We start from the raw sequence: 26,421 nt of genomic DNA on the forward strand, positions 1-26,421 counted from the left end.
AAACAATTAAATCAAGTCAAAACCAAGTCTCAAGCATGGCATATCATCACATACAATGAATGTGCTCTTAAACATCTCAAATGACACTTTACCACCATGTAATTAAATATACAAACTTACTCATCGAATTCACCTATATGCATATTTTATCAAATATGTTAGAATTAATTTTCAATATGTGAACATGATTTCTATCAATCAATCATTTAAGCACACACTAAACATGTTATAGCCTCATTTATACATATCAAAACATGTTCATCACAAGCCATTCCAATGGCTAGTTATAACCCAAACATTTACATGCCAACATTGGCTAATTAACCTATACATGCCATTATAACCATAATTAATTTACCATATATACCAAGATGGGCTGATGGATAGTGTGAGTGATCTCCACCGATGCTTTCAATCCAACTAGCTTCCGAATTACTATAGAACAAGGGAAAATAAAACAGAGTAAGCATGAAATGCTTAGTAAGTTCATATAATATGGTAAATAACTTACCATATATTTATGTTCAAAATAAACATGCAACGCACTATCAACCAATTTTATCACAAGCCCTAAACACATATCCTCATCATGTTAGCCAAGTAATCACATATAATAGTCCTTAATCATGGATGAACAAAGTCATCAAACATGATCCACATTCATGTGACAACCAATTCATGCATCTTTATATTAGGTAATTTCATTTCCATGTACTTCATGTAAATATGGGTAATAGTTCATTTCTAAGTCATATTATCTCATATAAACATCAAGAAACCTGTATGAGCTCAATAACAACCAAATTCCCATATACATATGCTTTCCACATCATGAATTCAAATAATATATATAATTCATACCCATGTATTTCAAGTACACTTTCATAATATTTTGTCTCAAGTTCAGATTATTTCATGTCAGGATTTTGCTCACTAAATAAACTAAAATGTCAATAGAAACCTGGGAAAATACACTTGAAGTGTACAAATCTATAATCATAGATGAACATATTCATCAAACAAGTTCCATGTTCATATATCACCATCTCATACTTCCATAAATCATGTATCATCATTTTCATGTATTTCAAGCAGATACATGTAATAATTCCTTTCGTGTTCATATTTTCTCATGTCAGGATTTTTCCTGTTGAATTTATTTGAAATATCGATGGATAACATGTAGTACGCTCGAAGTATACAAATAAAAAACCATCAATTCATATTCAGGGGTACCCATAAGGGCACATAATCAGGAAGCACACTCTCGAGCCATATATCAAGATGTTCATCTGAGCCATGTAGCAGGAAGCTTATTCGGGCTATACCAGGAAACTCATAAGAGTCTATAACAGGAAGTTCACAAAGAACTTTTAATTAGGAAACTCACGAAGAGCCTATCGGGAAGCTCACAAAAAGCCATGTAACAGGAGCTCCAGATAGCATAATAGGAAGTTCAAGCGAGCCATGTCAGGAAGCTCATAAAAGCCTATATCAGGACGCTCACGAAGAGCTGCGTTTGTGTCCGCAATAAATGCTGGATCACAACCGATCGAATCATGTAACAGGATGCTCACAAAGAGCTGCGGTAGTGCGCAACACATGCAGAATCACTATTGATCAGAATGCTCGCAAGAACTATATAACAGGATGCTCGAGAGCGCTTATAATAGGATTTCTCGTTCGAGCTATATCCTATTTGCAATATATGCAGGACCACATTCAATACGGGAAATCATGTATCCATCGAATTTCATTATTCAAACGGAACTTATCATTTTCTAAACATTAACGGGCATGGGATTATTTCATATATTTATAACATTTATATAATTCATATAAACACATACCACACTCAGTTCAAGCATAAAAATAAACTCAATTTAGTTACACGAACTTACTTCAATAAATGTTCGTGTCCGTAAAATTTACTAATTCGATACTTTCTCTTTTCCTCGCTCTAACTCTGAATTTGGTCCATCCGGATCTATACGAGTAAAGTTAACATTAGTTTAATACAATTCATACTCAATTTAGTCCAATTCACATCTTAGACAAAATTACTATTTTACCCTTAAACTTTTAATTAATGACAATTTCGTCCCTATGCTCGGAAAATGAAATCCATGCAATTTAATCCTTATTCCAAGCCTAGCCGAATTTTACATATAAAATTTGCAGCTCATGTATTTCATAAAATTCAAAATTTTTCCTTGAATTTTACAACTTTATAATTTAGTCCAAAAATCATAATTTCATCAAAATTCACTTTACAAAAGTTGTTTATCTATCAACAACCTTTCATTTTCTACCATAAATTTCAAAATTTCAACATTTACATCCATGGTAAAATTTCTATATTTTGATATCTTTACAAATTAATCCCCAAAATAGATAGATTAAGCTATTTCGATCTCAGAAATATAAAAGTTACTAAAAACGAGACAAAATTACTTACCCAATTAAGCCAAGAAAGCTTGCTTTCTCTTTCCTAGGGTTTCCATGTATTTTTGGGGAAGAAGATGATAAAATTAATGATATTTTCATTGTTTTTATCATTTATCATCTTTTATTATTTCACTTTCCAATTTCATCCCCCTCTTTATTTTATTTTCCATGGATGAATCATCATCCTTAACAACTAAGCATTTTTAATGATCTATTTACCATTTAAAGACCTCAAATTTTGAATTCCACAGCTATTTATGTAACACCTCTGACCCGTATCCGTCGTCGAAACAGGGTTTCAGAGTATTACCCATACTTTCAGAACATTTTACAATAATCTATGTAAATTACTATTCATTAATCGAGATCATACAAAAAATCCCTTAAAATAGACTCTCGAGGCCCAATACAAGCTTTAGAATCGAGTCGGGACTTAATCAAAAGCTCAAAGAATTTTTCGCGAAATTACAAAAATTTTCTAAGGTGCAAGGCTCACACGCTCGTGTGGTCCAAGGGACACGCCTGTGCTATAGGCCGTGTTCGACCCCGTGTAACTCTCTGAATTGTACACACGGCCATGGCACACGCCCGTGTGTTAGGCCATGTGGTTAATTAATTTGATTCAAAATTAGGTGTATGTTTCACACGGCTAAGACACACACCCATGTTCTAGGCTGTGCAGCACACACTGCTAAGACACACGCCTGTGTCTCTTCCCGTATGCTCAATTTTGAGCATTCTGTTTCTTAAAATTAAGGTACAGGGGACACACGGCCTAACTACATGCCCATGTTACCAGGCCGTGTGGACAAAATAAAGTCATTTTCTAACCTCATTTATCACCCAAATTTACCATTTTCCTGCACTAAAACACACATCCAAATACCAACCAATTCAAGCATTCAAATTAAGAAAATTACATCATTTAACAAGGCATAATATTACATTCATATATATATTTATAATCTTACCTTAGTATATTCCATATGTTAGGTATAATTTGAACAACCACTTAACATATATTTAACTACCATAGCATGACATTACAAGTATATCAAAACAACCATTACTAGCCATTCCAATGGCTAGATTACAAACATCATTTACAAGCCACTAATGGTCAAGTTGTCCTATACATGCCATTATACTAAAATGATTTTACTATATGTATACCCCAAAATAACTAGTTGATAGTGTGATGATGCTCTAATGATCTCCAACCTTTGAGAGCTTCCGAGCATTATAAAACAGGGAAAATAAAACGAAGTAAGCATTACATACTTAGTAAGTTCGTATAACGAAAACTAAACATACCAATCTCGTTTATTAAATCTAAGCATACAATATCATGTTTTTCCATCCATTAGCAAAATTGCCTAAACACATGCATTCAATCAAACATGTTAGTCACCAAAATCTTCATATCAATCAAATAAACATAGATGAGCTCATCATACAATATTCTTTCAAGTCATTATCATTTCATCTCATAATTCTCATACCATGTCAAGAGTTGTGTCCGTTGAATCATTGGAATTTCTGATGGATGCTCAAGTAGTACACTCGAGGCGTGCGATTCAATAATCCGTCAATTCTTATTCAAGGGTACCCATTAGGGCACTAAATCAAGGAACACACTCGAGACACATAATGTATGCTCAAAAGGGCTCAATTAGGATTACCAGTCTAGGCTAAACCCTAATCATAACGTATACTCGAGAGGTATTGTATCAGGATTACCCATCCAGGATAAATCATTTCTATAATGAGGTCAATAGGATTACTCGTCCGAGCTAAATCTCATCCGTAACAAATGCAAGACCTTATCCATTTCTAGAAAGCACATATATTTATCGAAATTCAATATTCAATTGGGACTTAACCATTTTTCACCATTTCAAGCATGTATTAAAATTTTCTATTATAGCTTTCAAGTAATACATTTCAATATAAGTCACATTACATACAAACAAATCATTCAATTAACATAATTACATGCTCAATTAAGTTACACGAACTTACCTCGACACTTGTTTGCGTATAAAATCTACTAATCCAAAACTTTTTCTTTTTCTTGGTTTAACTTTGAATTTGTGTTATCCGGATCCAATTAAGCCTTGGAAGTTTCCTCTCTCTCTCCTAGGGTTTCCATATAATTTTGTGGTCCCAAAACCACTGTTTTGATTTTACTAAAAACGAGTTGTTACAACTCTCCCCCCTTAAAAATTTTTGTCCTAAAAAATCTTACTAGTAGTGGGGCTCAGATATTTCTTCTTCTATATCATATCATTGGCAGAAAATTTTTACTAAAGATACCTTCTTATTTCTCAGTTCTTTCACTTCACATGCCAGAATTTTAATCAGTCCCTCACTATGAGTCATGTAATGCCCCGTACCCGAAACCGTTACCGGAGTCAAACACGGGGTGTTAACGGACTTAATTCATTTGCTTACACAGTTCATTTTAAAATTTCCAGACAAGCTGGCTAACTGCATCACAGTCACTTTAAAAATCATATCTCGAGTTACAAAACTCGAAAACCGATTCCATAAATTTTTCCTGAAACTAGACTCATATATCCATCTACAAATTTTTTTTCTAGAATTTTTGGTCGGGCCAATTAGTACAGTTTATTAGTTAAAGTCTCCCCTGTTTCAGGGTTCGACTACTCTGACCTTCGTGCATTACGACTTAGATATTTCCCTTTACAGGGCTTCAATACTTATGCCATTTGTTTCTAATGAAACTAGACTCAAAAAGGAATCTGTAAATATAAAGCATGACTTCTAATTATCTCTTGTTAATTTATAGTGAATTTCCAAAGTCAGAACAGGGGATCCAGAAATCGCTCTGGCCCTGTTTCACGAAAACTTAAGCATCTCATAAAATACGGCTCATATGGTCGTTCCGTTTCTTTCATATGAAAATAGACTCATCAAGATTCGATTACATAATTTATTCATTATTTAATTACATTTCTAATATTTTTAGTGATTTTTGAAACTCACATCACTGCTGCTGTCAGCATCTAGTTTAAGGTAAATTTCACCTATTTCATAGTTTTCCATGAATCAACTAGCCATTTGTCATACATAGCACCAAAATGATCGTGATTAACCATTCCAATGGCTAATCATTACCAAGCATTTCCATACTACTCAATGAACAATATACAAAATGATTATAATGCTATGCTCAAAATATATATAAGCCATTTTCGCATGGCTATCCGAATATATACATTACCAAAAGGTACTTGATTAACAACAAAGGTCAGTCCTATACATGCCATTATCAAAGTTCAACTAAAAGAGTACCAAAAGGACTTTGATAGTGTGGACGACTTCGAATTTGACACTCCCGAGTCCGATAGCTGACGAACAAAATCTATAAAACAGAGAATCAGAGCAACAGAATAACCATTTTAATGCTTAGTAAGTTGAATTAATGAAATTATTTACGACTAAAGTATAGCGTTCATATGACTAAATGAATAATTGCATATACGCATATTCCCAAAATCATACTTACTTCACGCTTCAACCAGTATATTCATACACAGGGGATCAAACCTAACTAAGGCCGGAAGTTTGTTAATCAATTGAGCGAATACTATTTAAAAGGAATCAACTTTCCGATGCATATACGAAACATACCTTATCGTTTGGACTTTATGAGCGTATTAATTGAAATTATTATAGCAAGATCGCTCATTTCCAAACCCAAGTACCTTCGGGATTTAGCCGGATATAGCAACTCACACAAATGCCTTCGGGACTTAGCCCAGATATAGTAACTCGCACAAATGCCTTCGGGACTTGGCCCGGATATAGTAACTCGCACAAATGCCTTCGGGACTTAGCCCGGATATAGTAACTCGCACAAATGCCTTCGGATCTTAGTCCGGTTATCATCCGAATAATCATGCACATATATCAATAAATCATAACACATCTATATTTCATTTTCATTACTAGAACTCAAACACAAGACACTTATCAACCATTACCATTTTCGGCTCAATAGCCACATACAAAGGGTATGATTTTGATTTGCTTTATAACATGATCTCCATACGCATTCGGCTACTCGTCATAAGTATAAACGAATTACCTCAATATATAATTCAAGTAGAATCATTATATCACCGTTTATTTGTTATGCTTATATGTCATGACTTAATCAAATCATAAACTAAGTTCCATTACTCGAAGACTTACCTCGGATGTTGTCGAACGACTTCAACGGCTATTCAATTACTTTTTCCTTTCCTTTATCAGATTTAGTTCTCCTTTGCTCTTGAGCTTAATTTAACAAATAAATTGATTTAATCATTTTGAACATTAAAGAGAAACTCAAGGTACTTAGCCCATATATACATTAGACATTAGAGTCATATATATATGAAATCATGAATCAAATTCAACATATTAGCCAATATTCTCCTTTAGCCGATTATCTAAGTCAAGATAAAATCATCAATATGCTTACCTATAGCCGAATATGCAACTTCAATCTATCACTATCACCTATATCCTTAATTAAAGGTCGAATATATGCAACATCAATCTATGTATTCATTCATGTGGTCGAATGTACATATTCCAATATGATATCATTTCCATTTCATTTAACACTTAACATTTACCTATACTAACCATATAACTAAACAATTTTAAGTTTAAACACAAATACAACATTTTAGCACCATGGCCGAACACCTCATGAAGTTGCTAAGACCCATCCTTTTCAAATTCTCACACACACTCACATCCAATCCTTTTTATTAAGCACTCAAACTCAATCATCTTCATGCCTCATCACCACAACATCAAACACCAACCAAGAAAGACAACATCCATGGCCGAGTATCATCTCCATCAAATAGCAAAAATTTAAACCATGGGCTAGGTAGAATTCAAACTAACAACTAAAAATATGCATGAAATTCATGGAATAACATCAAACATACCTCAACCTAGTTACAAGCATGGCCGAACTTCTTCAAACCTTTCTTTCTTTCTTTTACTTGGTTTTTCGGCCAAGAAGAACCAAATTCTCACTTTGTTTTCATCACCCCCCAATTTCCATTACTTTATTACTAACCTTTTATTTTATTATTTCTAACACAAAATTTTAACACAAAATGTTTATAATATGTTTTAACCCATAGCATGGCCGGCCACTACCTAAAATTTTGGGTAATTTGACATGCAAGTACAAGCATTTTCTAACATGCATTAATAGATCCTTATAGATTAACCTATCACATTTCAAAAGTGTCACACATAAGTCCTATTAACTAAATTCACATGCAATCGACTAAATCGAAGCTTAAAACTTTCACACATTCATATTCACATATTTTAGAAAATAAATATTATATTCAAATACTTCGGTGACTTGGTTTAGCGGTCCCGAAACCACTTTTCGACTAGGGTCAATTTAGGGTTGTCACAAGTCATGTCAAGCTGAATTCCAATATCTATCAAAGAAATAACATGTGAAAGATCTGATCGATACTGTCGTAGCATATACACATAAATAACATTTATGAATTCTATCAAGCTTTGACAATAATGCCAATCTGTACGTAACAAGTCTGATTCTTTTCAATGATCTCATATAGCCTGATAAACCGTGGACTTAATTTGCCTTTATGGCCAAACCGGAGAACTTTCTTCCATGACAAAGTTTTCAAGAACATTTTGTCGCTAACTCAGAATTATATTTCTTTTCATTTAAGATCCGCATAAGATTCTCTAACGATCAGAAGTTGCCTTTAACTATCTCAGATCACTTTCACTTTTTCTTCAGTTTCACAGATCAGATCAACTCCATGTATTCTTTTTCTCACTAAGCTCAGTTTAATATTTTGAAGTTTTATATTCGTGATCATACAAAGTTTCATATGGTTCCTTTAATACTTGACTGGAAACTGTTATTATATGCGAATTCGACTAATGGAAACACAAAAATTTACACACTTTTCCATACCCTTTTTAACTTAAATTCATGCGAATTCGGTTAAATTCTTGTCGAAAAATAATTAATTTTTATAAAATAATTAAAGAGTACTTAAAATATGAACATGTTGAAATTTAGTTAATTTTATAATTATTGTTGATAAATTTTTGTTATTTTCGATAGATTTGCACAAAACAAAGGGTGAAAAATTGCCTGGCAGACACTGCTAGAAGCACAAAACCGAGAAGCAATTTGAAATATTGAGGCGAATTAATTTCCAGCCTAAGACGGTCCAATTATGTGTATTAATTCATAATATAATTAATTTTAATTTATACCCAATTTAATTTGGGCTAAATAAATTATTATTAATTAATTATGGAAAAAGTGGTCTAGTTGAACCGAATCAATTGAACTGAACCGGCCAAGGATTGGGCAGCCCAAAACCGTCCATATGCTGACCCAAATTAGCTTATTAGCTGATTAATTAAGCTTGCAAAGAAGCTTTTGAAGACTTGTCAAAGTTGCATTCAAGCCCTTCCACAATTGGTAGCTTTATGGATTTGCCCCAAACCATATTTAGCAAAGTTGAAGCCATCAACTTTTCCACATAGATGGCCGGCCAAGGGGTGGCTCTTTGGCTGCTATTTTTAGCAAATTTTAGCTTCCACATTCATCTATAAAAACCCCATTTGGTTGATCATTCAAAACACACCTTAATTCATTCACATCTCTTCTCTCATCTCTTACTTTCTCCTCTCATTTTCCTGTTTCATGTCCCTTGCTCTTGTGCCGATTTCTCCCCTTGGAAAAGGGTTCTTCTTCAGCCATTTTGGAGCAGCAATTGAGTGTTCATAGAAGCCTTGATCGGCAAGGACAATAAAGAACGAAGAACGGAGCAACTTTGTCAAAGCCTTGGAAAAATACCAGATTTGATTCTTGTTCCCTATCTCTTTAATTTTTGTTGTTGTTATGATGAACATATCTATGAATATTTATGTTGCTGGAATGGTTAATTTAATTAGTTTAGCTTGAATTTAATTCATGTAGGTTTGATTGCATTTCATCTGCTTAAATTATTAAAATTGTGTTTATGCTGTTATAGGCCTCGGTAAAATGCTTGATTAAGTTAAATCATGCCTAAGTTATTCTTGCATTACAATTGTGAGGTAGCTAATGAATTAATTATTTAAACGGATTGAAATTGTAATTAATGGACACAATACTTAATTAGTGCATGTTTATTCTTTTAAGGTAGCTGAAGGTTAAATTAGCAATGTATCTAGCGATACACTTGCCTTGCATAACTTGCAAGATTATTGTGATTAACTTGTTTCAGAGTAAGAAGACCTTGTTACCTCACGTAGTCTTTTATGTGTTTTTTTAGATTTAATTAATCATTTGAATTGACATAGGGATATGCAAGAGACTAGTTCAATTTAATGAGTATGTATGTGCCATAACATGTTTGCTTATTAAAATCTGTTTAATCATTTGAATTAACATAAGGATATGTTAAGAGATGAATGGATTTGGATAGGTGAATATGTTCATAAGTTAGCAAATTACAAAGTTGCCGTGAATTTATTCGTAACAACATAAGCATGAGCTTAATAATTCTAAGTTAAGGAAATGTAATTAAATCAACACAATTATGTCATCTTGATTAAATCATATTTTGAAATCATGCATTTGAGACTTATTTCTTTAGTTTACTTAGTTTCAAATCTTAGTTTTTAATCACCCTCTTCAAACAAAATATTTTTTTCACCAAAGTATTTTAAATAGCATTCATAAATAATCCTTTCCACAGTCCCTGTGGGTACGATAACTCGACATTAACTTGTCACTTTATTACTTGTTGCGATTGTGTACACTTGCACATTTTCGTCGTTCCAACTACGACAATTATTTCTTTTCCAATTGCCTTTAACTTTTAAAATATTTTATCGAAACATATCTTCAAAATCTAAATCACACATTCAGATTGACCATCCATCTAAGGATGAAATGTGGTTCTAAAATGTAACCACATACCCAGAGCTTCTTGTAACTTATTTTAGAATAGGGATATGAATTGTGAATCTCAATCAGAAATAATGGAAACTAGCATACCATGAAATCTGACAAGCTCAGAAATAGATAATTCAGACAACCTATTAAGTGAGAAATCCATTCATACTATGAACAAATATGTAGACTTCGCCAAACGGTCGATGATTACCAAAGTAACATCTTTCTTTTTCAGAGATAGGGGTACTCCCAATATAAAATCCATAGTAACTTTATCTCATTTCTATTTCGGTATCATTACTGGCTGTAACAGTTCTGAAGATACTAGTACCTGATGTTCAGCTTTATCTTACTGACATATTAAACATTTAAATACAATTTCAGAAATACCACATTTTATTTTGGACTACCAGTATATCTGTTTTAAATTGTTATGCATTTTATTATTTCCACGAATGAATAGACATAGTACTACTGTGAGCAATCATGTAAAATTTTCTGTACAAGCTCTGAATCCTTCAATACACAGGTTCTGCCTCTGAATAACAGGCAATTATCAGATCCATTCTAAAATTCTAAGTCAGAAGTTGACTTACTCTGTAACCGTTTAACTTGTAACTCATTATAACTTTTTCTAAGCTTCACTGCTCTGTTGTAGAAACATTGGTTTAACTTTAAACTCAACTAAAAATTGAGCCATCATCAGGCAATAATAATCGGGTATTCATTGCTTATAAGGCAAAATGAGATTTTCTACTCAGAACATCAACAATTACACTTGCTTTTCCCAAATGAAAGTTAATTATCAAATCATAATCTTTCAGCAGTTCTAGTTATCCATACTATCTCAGATTCAAATCTTTTTTACGAAGTCAAATAATTTAAACTTTGATGATCAGTAAATATATAGCATTTTTCACCAGCTGATAATTTCACCAAAATTTTAGTGCAAATACAATAGTTGTCAATTCTAAATCATGTATTGAGTAATTCCTGTCATACGGTTTTTAACGGTTTGGAAGTATAGGCTATTACTTTGCCTTTATGTGTCGAAACAAAATCTAAACCATTTAATGATGTATCACTATAATTCACAAATTATTTACCTGACTCAGTCTAAACCAGAATTTATGCTTTGGTCCATAGAGCTTTCAACTGATCATGACTTTGTTGACATTTACCAGAATATTCAAATATTACTTCTTTCTGTAATAACCGTGTCATTGGTATAGCTATAATAGAAAACCCTTCCACGAAAATTAAAAAAGAATCATTTAATAAAGCTATTTCAATTTTAACACCGAAGCTTTGAATTATTCCGAGGCCACAACCATCAGATAGATTAAGAACCATAGTGCTACAATAGGGCCAATGTTTCAATAGTAGTCCCAATAACAACCAGGGTCATAATACAATTTCTATAATTTGAGATCCATATCACTGAGCTCCCATAATAGAGTCGAAGTTTATAACAGTAATAAATGTAATTACCTCTAGCCAATGAATATCTTTTACAGATAAACCATGTTTGATAGATAAGATTAGACCATAAGAATGATAAAAATACTGAGATAATAAAATCCATAATGTGAAGCTATATAGAATTTCTAAAAATACAACCTATATTGAATGATAAAGAGATCAATGATTTCCCATAGAAAGTCCAGAAGAATAATGTTGTTCATACGTACTAAAAACAATCTTGATAGAGATAGTATAAATTACATATTTGCAATTCAGAGCTTTAACCAGTTGAAGTAGAAAATGCTATCATACGAATCTTATCATCAAGTCTTTTCTCAAACATAATTGATTAGAAAACCAAAGAAAGTTAGAGAAATACCGTTTATGAATCAACCAGACTTACAATAATTCTGTCTAATATCATGATTACCCAACCTTTCTAAGTAATAAGAATCACATCTGAAAATGAACAGTTACATATATTTCTGAACATCAAAGAGTATATATATAATACCCAGAGGAAATCACTGTGAAATACCCAATTATAACAACTGCATTCAGATATCTTTGCAATTTCATCACTATTCCACTGATTAATAAAATCATCAACAATCTCATATTATTCAAGTCATTAAAAGAACCAATTCAGAAAAAAATTTGGTTAATCCATTCTATAGATACCATACCTGAATAAGTCAATTACTCATGAATAACTTCTTTCTTAATAGTGATATTGCGTATCCCAAATAATCTTCAGAAAAATCTGATATCTCTTTTAAAATCGTTTCTACTTACTAACCCATTCTCAGCTCTGACTGCATTATTAATCATTCAGCCACTAAACTCTTCAATTTAACACTTGTGAACTTAATCAATATAAATCTTGTGAATTTTATTATATAAAACTGTATTGGTGAGGGGGTGGAGGTCGTAAAACCTCAAAATTTAACTTTTATAAATATACACATACAACATAGCATTTTCTATCAACATGTTCAATATAAAACATTTATTTCATACCTTTATGAGTTCTGTTTCATCATAAGTAACATTTTTACTCAGACACTTGAGTATTGTTTTCAGCATTATCGGAATTAGCTCGGTTAGAAAGCATCATTGTTTATTAATAAAACAATTCTCATCAGAGTCAGAAGGTATCACACTATCACAGGTTATATAATGGCATTATTTCTAGACTTCACATATGCTACGTTTAGTCCAAAAACTGAATAAACCGTGGCTCTGATACCAATAAATATAACACCCCTAGCCCGAAACCATCACCGAAATAGGGTTACAGAGCATTACCAGAACTTACAAATTAAATAAATAGATATTCTACACCATATAGTATTCATGTCTGAAATCAATCATAAAGTCCCTTATATGAACCATCGAGGTCCAAAACATACATTAGAAACGAGTCAAGACTAAACAGGGTACTCAGAAAATTTTTTGCAAAATCTCAAAATTTTTCCTAGATGCAAGGGTCATATGCCCATGTGGTTAGACCGTGTGAGGGGCACACCCGTGTCTCAGGCCATGTAACTCTTTGACTTGGATCGCATGGCTAATCCACACGCCTTTGTCCAAGGTCGTGTGTGGGTGTAGGGGTCACACGACCAATCCACATGCCCGTGTGCTAGGCCATGTAATCAATTCTGAGCATTCTGTTTTGACATTTTAAGGATGTAGAGGACACACAACCAGATTACATGCCCATATGCTAGGCCGTGTGTCACACACGGCTGAGACATATGCCTGCGTGGACAAAAATAGGCTATTTTCCAAGCCACATTTCTCACCCAATTGGATTTCCGCTTACACCAATACTTAAACATATTTACAAGCCATTTTAAAACAATTAATTCAAGTCAAAACCAAGTCTCATGCACGACATATTATCACATACAACTAATATGCTCTTAAACACCTCAAATGACACTTTACCATCATGTAATTAAATATACAAACTTACTTAACTTATCAAATTCACCTATATGCATATTTTATCAAATATGTTAGAATTAATTTTCAATATGCGAACATGATTTCTATCAATCAATCATTTAAGCACACACAAAACATGTTATAGCCTCATTTATACATATCAAAACATGTTCATCACAAGCCAATCCAATGGTTAGTTATAACCCAAACATTTACATGCCAACATTGGCTAATTAATCTATATATGCCATTATAACAATAATTAATTTTCCATATAGACCAAGATAGGCCAATGAATAGTGTGAGTGATCTCCACCGATGCTTTCAATCTAACGAGCTTCCGAATTACTATATAATAAGGGAAAATAAAACAGAGTAAGCATGAAATGCTTAGTAAGTTCGTATAACATGGTAAATAATTTACCATATATTTATGTTCAAAATAAACATGCAAGGCACTATCAACCAATTTTATCACAAGCCTTAAACACATATCCTTATCATGTTAACCAAGTAATCACATATAATAGCCCCTAATCAAGGATGAACAAAGTCATCAAGCATAATCCACATTCATGTAATAGCCAATTCATGCATCATTATATCAGGTAATGTCATTTCCACGTACTTCATGTACATATGGGTAATAGTTCATTTCTAAGTCAAACTATCTCATATAAACATCAAGAAACATGTATGGGCTCAATAAAAACCAAATTCCCATATACATATACTTTCCACATCATGAATTCAAATAATATATATAATTCATACCCATATATTTCAAGTACATTTTCATAATATTTTGTCTCAAGTTCAGATTATTTCATGTCAGGATTTTGCTCATTAAATCAATTAAAATATCAATAGAAACCTAAGAGAGTACACTCGAAGTGTACAAATCTATAATCTTAAATGAACATATTCATCAAACAAGTTCCATGTTCATATATCACCATCTCATACTTCCATATATCATGTATCATCATTTTCATGTATTTCAGGCAGATACATGTAATAATTCATTTCATGTTCATATTTTCTCATGTTAGGATTTTTCCTGTTGAATTTATTTGAAATATCGATAGATAGACATGTAGTACACTCGAAGTGTGCAAATCAGAAACCATCAATTCATATTCAGGGGTACCCATAAGCGCACATAATCAAGAAGCACACTCTCGAGCCATATATCAAGATGCTCATCTGAGCCATGTAACAAGAAGCTTATCCGGGCCATACTAGGAAACTCATAAGAGTCTATAACAGGAAGTTCACAAAGAACTTTTAATCAGGAAACTCGCGAAGAGCCTATCAGAAAGCTCATAAAGAGCCATGCAACAGGAGCTTCGGATAGCATAACAGGAAGTTCAAGTGAGCCATGTCAGGAAGCTCATAAGAGCCTATATCAGGATGCTCACGAAGAGCTATGTTTGTGTCTGCAATAAATGCTGGATCACAACCGATCGAATCATGTAACAAGATGCTCACAAAGAGCTGCGGTAGTGCGCAACACATGCAGAATCACTACTGATTAGGATGCTCGCAGGAACTATATAGCAGGATGCTCGAGAGGGCTTATAACAGGATTTCTCATCTGAGCTATATCCTGTCCGCAATATATGCAGGACCACATTCAATACTGGAAATCATGTATCCATCGAATTTCATTATTTAAACGGAACTTATCATTTTTTGAACATTAACGGGCATGCAATTATTTCATACATTTATAACATTTATATAATTCATATAAACACATACCATAGTCAATTCAAGCATAAAAATAAACACAATTTAGTAATATGAACTTACCTCAATAAATGTTCGTGTACGTAAAATTTACTAATTCAGCACTTTCTCTTTTCCTCGCTCTAACTCCGAATTTGGTCCATCCGGATCTATACGAGTAAATTTAACATCAATTTAATACAATTTATACTCAATTCAGTCTAATTCACATCTTAGGCAAAATTACCATTTTGCCCCTAAACTTTTAGTTAATGATGATTTCGTCCCTATGCTCGGAAAATGAAATTCATGCAATTTAATCCTTATTCCAAGCCTAGCCAAATTTTACATATAAAATTTACAGCCAATGTATTTCATAAAATTCAGAATTTTTCCTTGAATTTTACAACTTTATAATTTAGTCCTAAAATCATAATTTCATCAAAGTTCACTTTCCAAAATTTTTTTTATCTATCAACAACCTTTCATTTTCTACCATAAATTTCAAAATTTCAGCATTTACATCTATGGAAAAATTTCTATACTTTGATATCTTTACAAATTAATCCCCAAAATAGATAGATTAAGCTATTCCGATCTTGAAAATATAAAAATTACTAAAAAGGGGATAAGGTTACTTACCTAATTAAGCCAATAAATCTTTCTTTCTCTTTCCTAGGGTTTCCATGTATTTTTGGGGGAGAAGATGATAAAATTGATGATATTTTCATTTTTTTTATCATTTATCATCTTTTATTATTTCACTTTCCAATTTCATCCTTTTCTTTATTTTATTTTCCATGGATGAATCATCATCCTTAACAATTAAGCATTTTTTAATGGTCTATTCACCATTTAAGGACCTCAAATTTTGAATTCCATAGCTATTTAATCCCTTTAGCTATTAGAACTCAACTTTTACACTTTATGCAATTTGGTCCTTTATCAAATTAAACATATAATCAGTAAAATTTATTTATGAAATTTTCATACGAAATTATTATCATACTGTAGATCATAAAATGATATTAAAATAAATTTTCTTTTTGGAATCGAATTTATGGTCTCGAAACCACTGTTCTGATTTTACCGAAAACGGGCTGTTACAGCATCCATACGAATTGCAGTATAGATTTATAAATTTCAACACTTGCTTAATATTTAATTTTAAATGATGGAATAAAAAACTGATAACTTTGAAATTCATAAACTAACCTCCTCTTCTATTTGTTGATCAAAAGCTAGTTCAATGTCCTTGAGCTCAGTTGGTATATCGCTGTGTCTCGCGGGGTTGTTTCGCCTATTCAAATAATATGTTATTTCAAAATCACAACAATGAAAATTCTAATATGTTAAAAATATTATCAAATAAATTTTACCATGTTAGAAGTGGGAATACATAAGGGACTTGCACTCGAGGGCGTAAAAATGGTAGTCAATACCATGCCCACGATTGAAGAAGGAGCCTGCAATTGCCTATTTTAGCTTTTTTCGGTATCGTCGCTCGACACATTTCTTGGTACAATATCGCCAGCACCACCGATCCACAACTAAGTTGTCCTGCTTCTTTGAAGTCAGCTAGTAGTAGTAGAAGCCTTAAATGAACGAAATTGCGAGATTTATCTGATATTAGCAGACCTCCAATCAACCTTAAGATGAATGCGTGTGCGAATTGTTCCTTTTCAACGTCGCTCGTTGAAGTCTCGATAGTTTGGAAGTTGTCCTCCAACCATCTCATCTCGATCCGGCTATCCCTAAACCTATTTGACACCTTCCCTAGTAGTTGCTCACATATTGCACTCCAATCGGCACTAACAACTGTCCTTGTAATGTCATCCCCGTCGATCGGTAGACCAAGTTGTAAACTGATGTCCTCAAGTGTAATTGTACATTCGTCGCATGAAAGATAGAACGTGTGTGCCTCTAGTCTCCATCTCTTGGCCAAAGCACTGATGAGTGGGGGATCCAATTTAGTCCTCTCGAGCATGTGAGCCGCGTATAAAAAGCCTGCATATTGCCAGTGTCCATGAAGGACCTCCGGTGTACCTTCGTTTAAGTTGTTTATGTATGTCTTCAAAATTCAATCTTCAGGCTAAGTATATAAACATAAAAAATTAATAATCTAAACAACATAATAATTAACTATTTAAAATTAAATAATTAAATATTTTTTTCTTAACATCATAATAATTAACTAATTAATATTAAATAATTTAATAATATTTTATTACCATTTGTAATTGAATGCTAGAGATGTGCTTGTCATCCAAATGAATAAGCTGATTTGACATCGAAGAATGAATAAAATAAAATCAAAGGGTTTAGACAATTTTTAAAAAAAAAATTGGAATTGGGAATTGAGAATAAAAAATCGAGAATTGACAATTGAGAATAACAAATCAAGAACAAAAAATTGAGAATCAAATTGTGAAAATTGAGAGTTAAGAGTTAAGAGTTGAAAATAATGAGAGTTAGAGGATTTTATATAGGGAAAAATATGGTTGCTGGAGTCCCATAATTGTTGGGACTCTAGCTGTTGGAATTTTTGCCCCTTAGAAAATGTTACCATTGGACAAAAAACACGTTTTATAGGGTGCTTTCTTTTCTCTCTACAAAAACAACATAAATCAGTAAAATTTTTTTAATAAAGGCATAGTTTCTCATTGATTTTTTTTCCAGCATATTTGCATAATTTTTCCAAAAAGTATATAAAATTATCTTCAAAATAGACCTTTCCAAGGATTGAGTACCCTATTCGACCCGACTTGAATCGAATTTGGACAAAAGTTTTTGTACCCTTGGGCCGACCAGACTTGATTTCAATTTAAATAATAAAAAATATTTTTAATATTTAAATATATAAAATACCAATTAAAAATATTTTATTAATTTTTTAATAGTAAAATTAACTTTTTGGACAAGTTAGGCCAACTCAAAAATAATCTTGGCATGAAATTTGTCTAAAACTGAAACCCCAACCCAACTCATGAGCAACTATTTCAATGTGTGGAATCTTGATTATTTAACGTGCACACGAGATATTTAAACTTTTATTTGACTTTGATAAAAAAAAAACTAAAAATTTGACTTAGTACCATCGAGGTCATTGTATTAGGAGTTAGATTGTATTTTGCCCCCTTTACTAAAAAAATGGGTAAATTAATCCATATATGTTAGACCAAAGAACAAATTGATCATTTCTATTAAAAATTTCATTCTCTTTTTTACTATTAAAAACTAATGTGACTGACAGAATAATCAAACAATGACGTATAGCGTGTCATATGTATCTCATATTGATGTACAACAATCAATTTTTAATAGTAAAAATAGATAAAATTTTTAACAGAAACATCAATTTACTATTTAATCTAACGTATAGAGACCAATTTATCTATTTTTTGAGTGAGGGACTAAAATGCAATCTGATTCTTAATACAAGGGCCTTTATGATACTTTTAAGAGTAGTTTACAAATTTAATGGAGCTTTTTCTATATTTAATATATATTACTTTTATTTATTATAAAGGTTTTTAATTTAAACACGTATAATTGAACTTAAAATGAACAAAGAAAATTGAACTCAATTTTTACATGATAAACTAACCGATTAGAACAATTTAATATATGTTTTTTTTTTTGTGAAATAAACACAACATTCAAACTACAACTTAGATCCTAACTCATATCAAACCTTCAATTTCTTACAACTTTGACTCAATTTAACTAGATTATATCTCAAAGGTTATATCGGTAATAATTAGTGACCAAGAACAATATATGCCGTGAGTTATAAGTATCATACATTCAAACCGGTAAAGAAGAATATATACTTATGCATTTTCAGCATTTAAAACAAAAACCACCCCACATGCATTGAGTGGTCTAATTGTGAGTGATAAGATAATATATAAAATACCCCTTCCCAACATGATTCGTAATGTCAAATGTATGATTAATGTCCCAATCCAAGCCCCCCATCTGAGCTCTGAGAGCCGAACCAACATGATCAAACCACTTCTTGGAGTTGAAGTAACAAGTGGTTCTTCTCGTAATTGAAACGGTGATCAATACCTTGGATACCAAAACATACCCTTAATGCCCTCAGGATCGGGTTCAAAACCCAAGTTCCGATAGAACTCCACAACTGCAACCAATTACTTTAATCAAGTCAGATACTTCATTGGAGTTCAATTTCATGGCATCCAAGTTACTTTTAAAGGGCGTCATACCTTGACTGTCCGCAAAAAGTGTTATATTACCAATATCTCTCTGTAGAAGGGTCCTTATCATCTTTTCAACCATGGCCTTACCAAGGCCTTGGCCCTGCATTGCATGCATAACATAAGAAAACAACATTGATGATTGCATGAAATAATTATGTAACTTCACACAGTTCTTTTCCCTCCTTTCTTTGCCTACTCCCAAGTACCTGATAGCTAGGATCAACAAGAACATCCCAGATTGTAGCATTGAAAGCATGGTCGGATGTAGCACGAGCCATTCCAATTAGCCTCTTTTGCTCATTCCCTTCTGTCAAATAACTTCCCCAAGTACACTAAGATGTTTATCAATAGCTTTAGGAATAGAAATATGGTCAAATTCATTTCTGACAAAAACAACAGCAGTCATTTCTACATTAACCGCATACCTGAACCAGGCAATTTCTTAACGGAATGCAATGCTGCAACCATGTAACTATTTTTTAAAGCCGCTGCTAGTTTTGACAATGGTCTCCTTGGCCAGCCAACCTATTAAAAAGCAAGTTAATAAATCCAAATTCTATAATGCGTGTGCTGTGTACAGCATAACTCAAAAGCAACAAAAATGGGCCATCCGACGTTATCTGGAAGCATGCAGCAAAAGATCCTTACCTTATCACATAGGGCTTGAAGCTCGTAGACATCCACATCTCCTCCAGAAGAGAATATTATTTGTTCAATTTCACCATCAGGTTGAGACTTTTCAACAAGCACAAATTCATCAGGCAAGGGTTCTTCCTCTTCTTCAAGTGTAGAGGGTGGTTCAACGATTTGTGTTGTGTTGTTCTTCAAAATCCTGGGACAAGAAGCAAAGCAGAAGCTTTCTCCAATGAGACTAGAGAAATGAAGGAGCATTTCACCTACAACTCTTTTTACGACAATCATACAATTGTCCAATCACAGCACAGTCCACCACTTATAAGTGTAATCTTCATACTGAACCCTATACACTTATGATAGTGCGATATTTCAAGGTGATTTGCTCCTGAGAAATGAAGCAAATGGTGTTGGTTCTCCTGGTACTACGGCTTAAAATCATGTCAGCTGGTAAATTGAGGAAAAATTAAACAAAAGATTAGATTTGGGATCAAAATCTAGGGTGCCCCAAGGCCCGAGGCCTCAATGGCTGCCTGGAAGCAATTTTAAATAAGACTAAAACCTAAATACGTAACATTTAACAGACAGTCGAGAGAAACAGAGAGAAGAACAACAATCTAAGATTACCAATCTCAGCATGATAAAGTCCAGGGTTCAAAACAACAGATAAATGAGAGTACCCTGATCTGATGGACTCCCAAAAGCTAGCCTTGAGTCGGCATCCCTTAATCTTTCTGCTTGCTGCAAAAATAAAACACAAGTGTAACCCACAAGAACAACAATAGAAAAAGAATAACTTTCCGAAATATGAATCTAATGAAACAAGGAGCTTCAAAAACCTGTGGAACCAAAAGAGAAAGGGAAAAGGAAAACAGACATGGGGTAGAAGTAAATACCTCTCCAAAATAGATTTGGGTTTAGATTGTGAGGAAATATAAGCTGATCAGATACATGGAAATGCCAGTCATTGGAAAGAATTGGGCATCTGCAAAAGAAATTGAAACCCCATAAATTTTTTTTTTCAATTGACAACTTATTAAAGAGAGTTCTTACAGAGAAGACGGCGCAGCCACGTTGTGAGTAAGCATATCTTTTGGTTTGTGTGTTTTGGTTATGGATAGCTAGCTATAGGACGGTTTAGTTTACTTTCTGGTTTTCCTTTCCGGTCTGGTTGGTCGAGTCGACATTCTCATAGTTAGAGACACAGACACCACATATTACGAGTCTTCAAACATGGCTCGAATTAATTAAAATTATAAAAAAATTTATTGTTAATGGAGGAGAAATTCTTTTATAAATTTTAATCTACTGAATTAATTTCAGTTAATTCGATTGAATTATTCAAAAATTTTATATATATTTTTATTTTATTTAAATAAGTTTAAAACAAAAATAAATATTCTTGTAATTTTTTTTTACTTTTAATTAGAAAAGAAGAAGTAAAAGCAACAAATAACACAACAACTCTAATTTAAAATCATCATAACAAACACTACATTAAAACCAAAAAAGTTTGAGACTTGAGAGATGAAATAAAAAAAAATTAAGTTTAAAAATGAATATATATATATTTGAAGAAGTCAAGGAAAATAAAAGATAGTCTAGTGTCGAGGGGCATCCACCCAAACCTTGTTTTGAGTTTGACAATGGAAAGAAAAATATATACGTAATAGTTCGTTTTTCAGTGGTATCATAAATTGTGATTTTCGAATCCCATTTTTAGATGATCGAGTTCGTATTATAGTGTTATATGGATTTTCAGTCTAATAATTTTATTGAGCTGATAGTTAATTAATGTATAAGGGTTAAATTGTAAAATTAGTAAAAAAAAGTTACTCGTTATAGATTTTTTTATAAAAGGCTTACTTGGCAAAAGATCAACAATTTATGTGGCAATTAGACCATTTTAAATGGTGAGGGATGGTTAGTGCTCTTTAATTAGAGAAAAATAAGTTAAAATAATGTTAAATTATGTTTAAAATATGTTAAAAACATAAATACAGTTATCATCTTTGTTTTATTTATTCTCCCCCATTGTTTAGCAAAACTTGAGAAACCATTTTTAAGCTTCAAGAAAGGTTCAGCTATTGCATAGCAAGTGTATTTGAATCCGTCTTTTGTAAATTTTATATTTTTGATATTTTGGGAGCTTGATTTAGCTAATCCAGGTATTATTTTGCAAAACTGTTAAGGTTTCAAAATGTTGTCATTGATGAATGCTTGAAGTTTTAGTGCTAAATAGTTAGATTTTAAGATTAGATATGTAAAGGGACTAATTTGTAAAGTGAAAATTGTTAGTTTTGAATTTAAATACTAAAATGCAATAATTTTGGATTTGGTATAAAATTTCTTTAAATTTTGATATTGAAGGGCTATTGAAGGATGAAATTGAGATCAATTTCAAAATCAAAGGTCAAATTTGAAAGTTATGACAATCTTGATTTTATGGGCTAAATTGAATAAAATGTAAAAAATTAAGGAGCATTCAAAAATTGAATTTGAATTGATACATGCATTTAATAAGCTGCCATAAGATGTTTAAAATTGATAAATTGAATTGAATAATTGTACAAATCAGAATTTGGACTAGACAGTAAATAATCGCGGAAAAGGTAAATTAGTATATCAGTCCTCAACATTTCGTAGTTGTTGATTTCGTTTGGTAAGTTTGTATGATATGTGTAAGTGTATTTAATTGATAAAATCTTGTTATGTGAATGTATGTATGTTTATCATGTTTTGAATTATTTACAAAAGGGTGAGATTTGAATTGAATTGAAAAGCAATGTTGATGTCAGGTGAACGTAGTAAAGAATAGGATACAATTGGTATGTTAATAGGGTTAGTTGTGCGCTTGTATGGGTTTGCACTTTGGTGCCTCTGTTTGCACTTCGATGCTTCTACTTGCACTTCGGTGCCTCTGTATATCACTATGATTGTAACACCCCAAACTTGACCTAGACGTTATGGTCGAATCTGGGAATGTTACTAAGAAGGGTTTCGAATCTAATCCTATCGCGTTACAAACCTCGTATAGTTCATTACTAAAAGGAGTCCATATTTTATAAAACATATATATTAACGTATTCATTACTGAAACCGTTGTTAGTTTGTTCATTCAGCAAAACATAATTTGCAGTGAAAATCTTAAAGTCATTATATTTTGAAAACCAAGTTTGTATTTAAAAAAAAAGACATTTGTTTGCATAAAACCGTGGTATAAAAGTAAAAAACACATCCAAAACCAAAATTTAAAACAAACAGTCGAGAGAGTCCAAAAATTACAAAACTCTCAAAATAAATTAGAATTTAAGTAAACTTTTAAATAATCTAAGTTTACAGTCAGGTGGACACCTCTGAGCCTCCGTCACACCGACCTACCTAAGCATGAGGATTACCTGAACAAAACAGACAAACATATGTGAGTTTTTAAAACTCAGTGTGTAACTTAATAGAGATATAAATACACACAACTCTGATTTCTCATGTAGAAGATCAGATATGGACATAAGTTCTTAGCAGAATCAGATAATAATAGCCATACAGATATGCAAATTCCCACCCCCATCCTCTACACACCAACTTTGACCATCCCAACACACCATGTGGGGTATAAAACACCCACCCATCTCTACACACCACATAGTGTCTATACGACACTTATCAGAATAGTTTGTAAGCTGCCAGTTTATTAGTGAAATGTCGCCTCACAGAATACTTCCTCCACATATACAAATCCCACCCCATATATAGATACAGATAACAAATAAAAAGATATAACAGAGTTAACATGTCTCGCATGCTCATATATAGATATCATACATATTTATACAAAACAGTCCAATTATACATATTGGTTTTCTCAATACTCAATACAGTAAATTAGAGTAACAGATCTCATGCATTAGGGTTTGGTTTTCCCTTAGCGACCTTACAAAAGACCCACAGTCAATCGGAATAGACGTGTGCAACCCTAGGGAAAATTTTAGATTTTTGGGCCTACATGCCTATGTGGGCCCACACGCCCAAATTGGCCTGGCCGTGTGACCCACGCGACCACACACTCACTTGTCACATGACCGTATGTCGCACACCGTTGGGCACACGCCCGTGTGGCGACGACAGACCACTTTTTCGACTTTCACCGAACCTCGTTTACTCGTGTTTTCCTTACACACCTGATTCACTTTTGATGCGAAAATAATTCCGAGACCACCAGAATCTAAAAATAGAAACCTAAACACCATTTAGCCAATAATTACTAACTCGACAACGATAATCCAAATAACGCACACAAACTTACCACCGACAAAAAACAATCACTAATACGGTTTAGGCCGTTGGAGCGAAATCTACTGCTTTACAGCCTTCTCCTACACAACACATTCACAGAATTTCAATTCCTGAACTACACCCCAGTACCATTCCAAAGGAAAAGTTCCCATAGACGGCAAAAATCAAAAGCTAAAGGAAAAAAAAACAGCCCTACTTACCAACTACACAAAGAAACTAAGGATTTGAAACGCACGAGAATAAGAATTTGTGACAAAATCAAGAAGCGGAAAAAATAATTTTTTTTTGTGAACAGAAAAAGATAACGTTGTAATGCCCCAATTTTCGGGAATTCTGTGAATGTTGGCATAGGTTTAATTATGTTAGTGGGCCTCTAGAAGGCCCAAGCTTAAGATAGAACCCGACAATTTTAGTTAATTTTTGTTCCATAAGAAAAAGGGGGTGAAATTATGAAATAGGACCTATGTGAAAATGTTTGAAAATGCTATAGGCTAAATTAAAGTGGCCAAATAAATAGGAGTGCAAAATAGGAGGATTTGCATGACGAACCTCATATTTTACATGTAGTGGCTGGTCATCATGTTGTTGTAGACAAAATGTGCACTTGATATCCATAATTTATAGTACAAATTGATACAAATTGATAATGGGTTAGGTAAATGTTCCATGATAATGGGTTAGGTAAATGTTCCATGATAATGGGTTAGGTAAATGTTCCATGATGGGAATTTCATGTCTTTTGTATTAAAGAATTAAATGGATGAAATATGAAATTTTATTAAAAAAAAAGGGGTGAAAAGAACAAAGTTTTGTCCATCTTTGTTCATCATAGCCTAAAGTTAGAGAAGAGAAAGGAGAGGAGAAAGCTCTTGAATGTTCGGTCACTTGGGGAAGAAAAATTGAAGGTAAGTTCATGGTAGTTTGCTTTTATTTTGAGGTTCATGAGTTCTTCTTGATTCTACCTTAACTCTTGAAGCATATTTTGGTTTTTAGTTGTGTTGTGAGCATTTAGTCATGAATTAAAATGAAGGAAATGGTTGTTGTTTCATGTTCTTTTGATGAAAAATGGAAGATAGGTGAAGTTGAGCCAAACAAATGAGCATGCATGTGCCTTAGATGCTAAGGGGAAAAATCGGCTAACATGTTGTGCTTTAAAATGATGAAATGGAGATTATACTTAAGTAAAATCATAGATATGTGATGATTTATTGGTGATATACATGTTTAAATAACAAGCATGCATGTTAGGTGTGAAAGAGTGATTTGGTAATAAATCTGCTTGGGACAGCAACAGTAACGTGACTTTGGAAAATCACCATAAATTGTGGGAGATGAGCTAGAAGCTGCATAAATTATGTAATTAAAGCTTAATGAGTCTAGTTTCAAATGGAATAAATGAGAACATATTTTGAATTCTGTACAATGAGAAATTTGATTTGTAATGAAGAGTGGTCAGATTAGTCAAACAGTGAAACATGGGAAATTTTAAGAAAAATTTGGTATTGATTGGCCAAACCACAAATTCTAAAAATTTTATCGATATAGGATATATGAGTCTATTTTCAGGGAAAATTAACGGCAGTTGATTTGGAGTTTCGTAGCTCCAGTTATAAATGATTTAGTGACTGTTGCTCAGGAAGACAGCTTGCAGTGAAATTATGATTATGTGGTAAACATTGACAAAAATTTGTTAAT

The 26,421-nt window shown here is 32.7% G+C and overlaps 1 protein-coding gene across 2 annotated transcripts; it reads right to left on the reverse strand.

The window, feature by feature from the left end:
- Positions 1-19,390: 19,390 nt before the first annotated feature.
- LOC107951054 (histone acetyltransferase TAP1) lies at positions 19,391-21,688 on the reverse strand. 2 transcript variants are annotated; one of them, XM_016885950.2, is made up of 8 exons: positions 21,487-21,688; positions 21,330-21,418; positions 21,114-21,174; positions 20,449-20,632; positions 20,226-20,325; positions 20,007-20,107; positions 19,807-19,900; positions 19,391-19,721 (listed from the first exon to the last, which is right to left on the reverse strand). In XM_016885950.2, the coding sequence occupies exons 1-8, from the start codon at positions 21,519-21,521 to the stop codon at positions 19,642-19,644; spliced, it is 744 nt and encodes a 247-aa protein (XP_016741439.1). In that variant the 5' UTR covers positions 21,522-21,688; the 3' UTR covers positions 19,391-19,641. The 2 variants fall into 2 exon arrangements, with proteins under 2 accessions (XP_016741439.1, XP_016741440.1); XM_016885951.2 differs by having other exon boundaries at positions 20,007-20,104; positions 21,487-21,657.
- Positions 21,689-26,421: the final 4,733 nt, after the last annotated feature.

This window comes from Gossypium hirsutum, chromosome A02 (genome assembly GCF_007990345.1).
Source record: "Gossypium hirsutum isolate 1008001.06 chromosome A02, Gossypium_hirsutum_v2.1, whole genome shotgun sequence".
NCBI classification, from domain to species: Eukaryota; Viridiplantae; Streptophyta; class Magnoliopsida; order Malvales; family Malvaceae; genus Gossypium; species Gossypium hirsutum.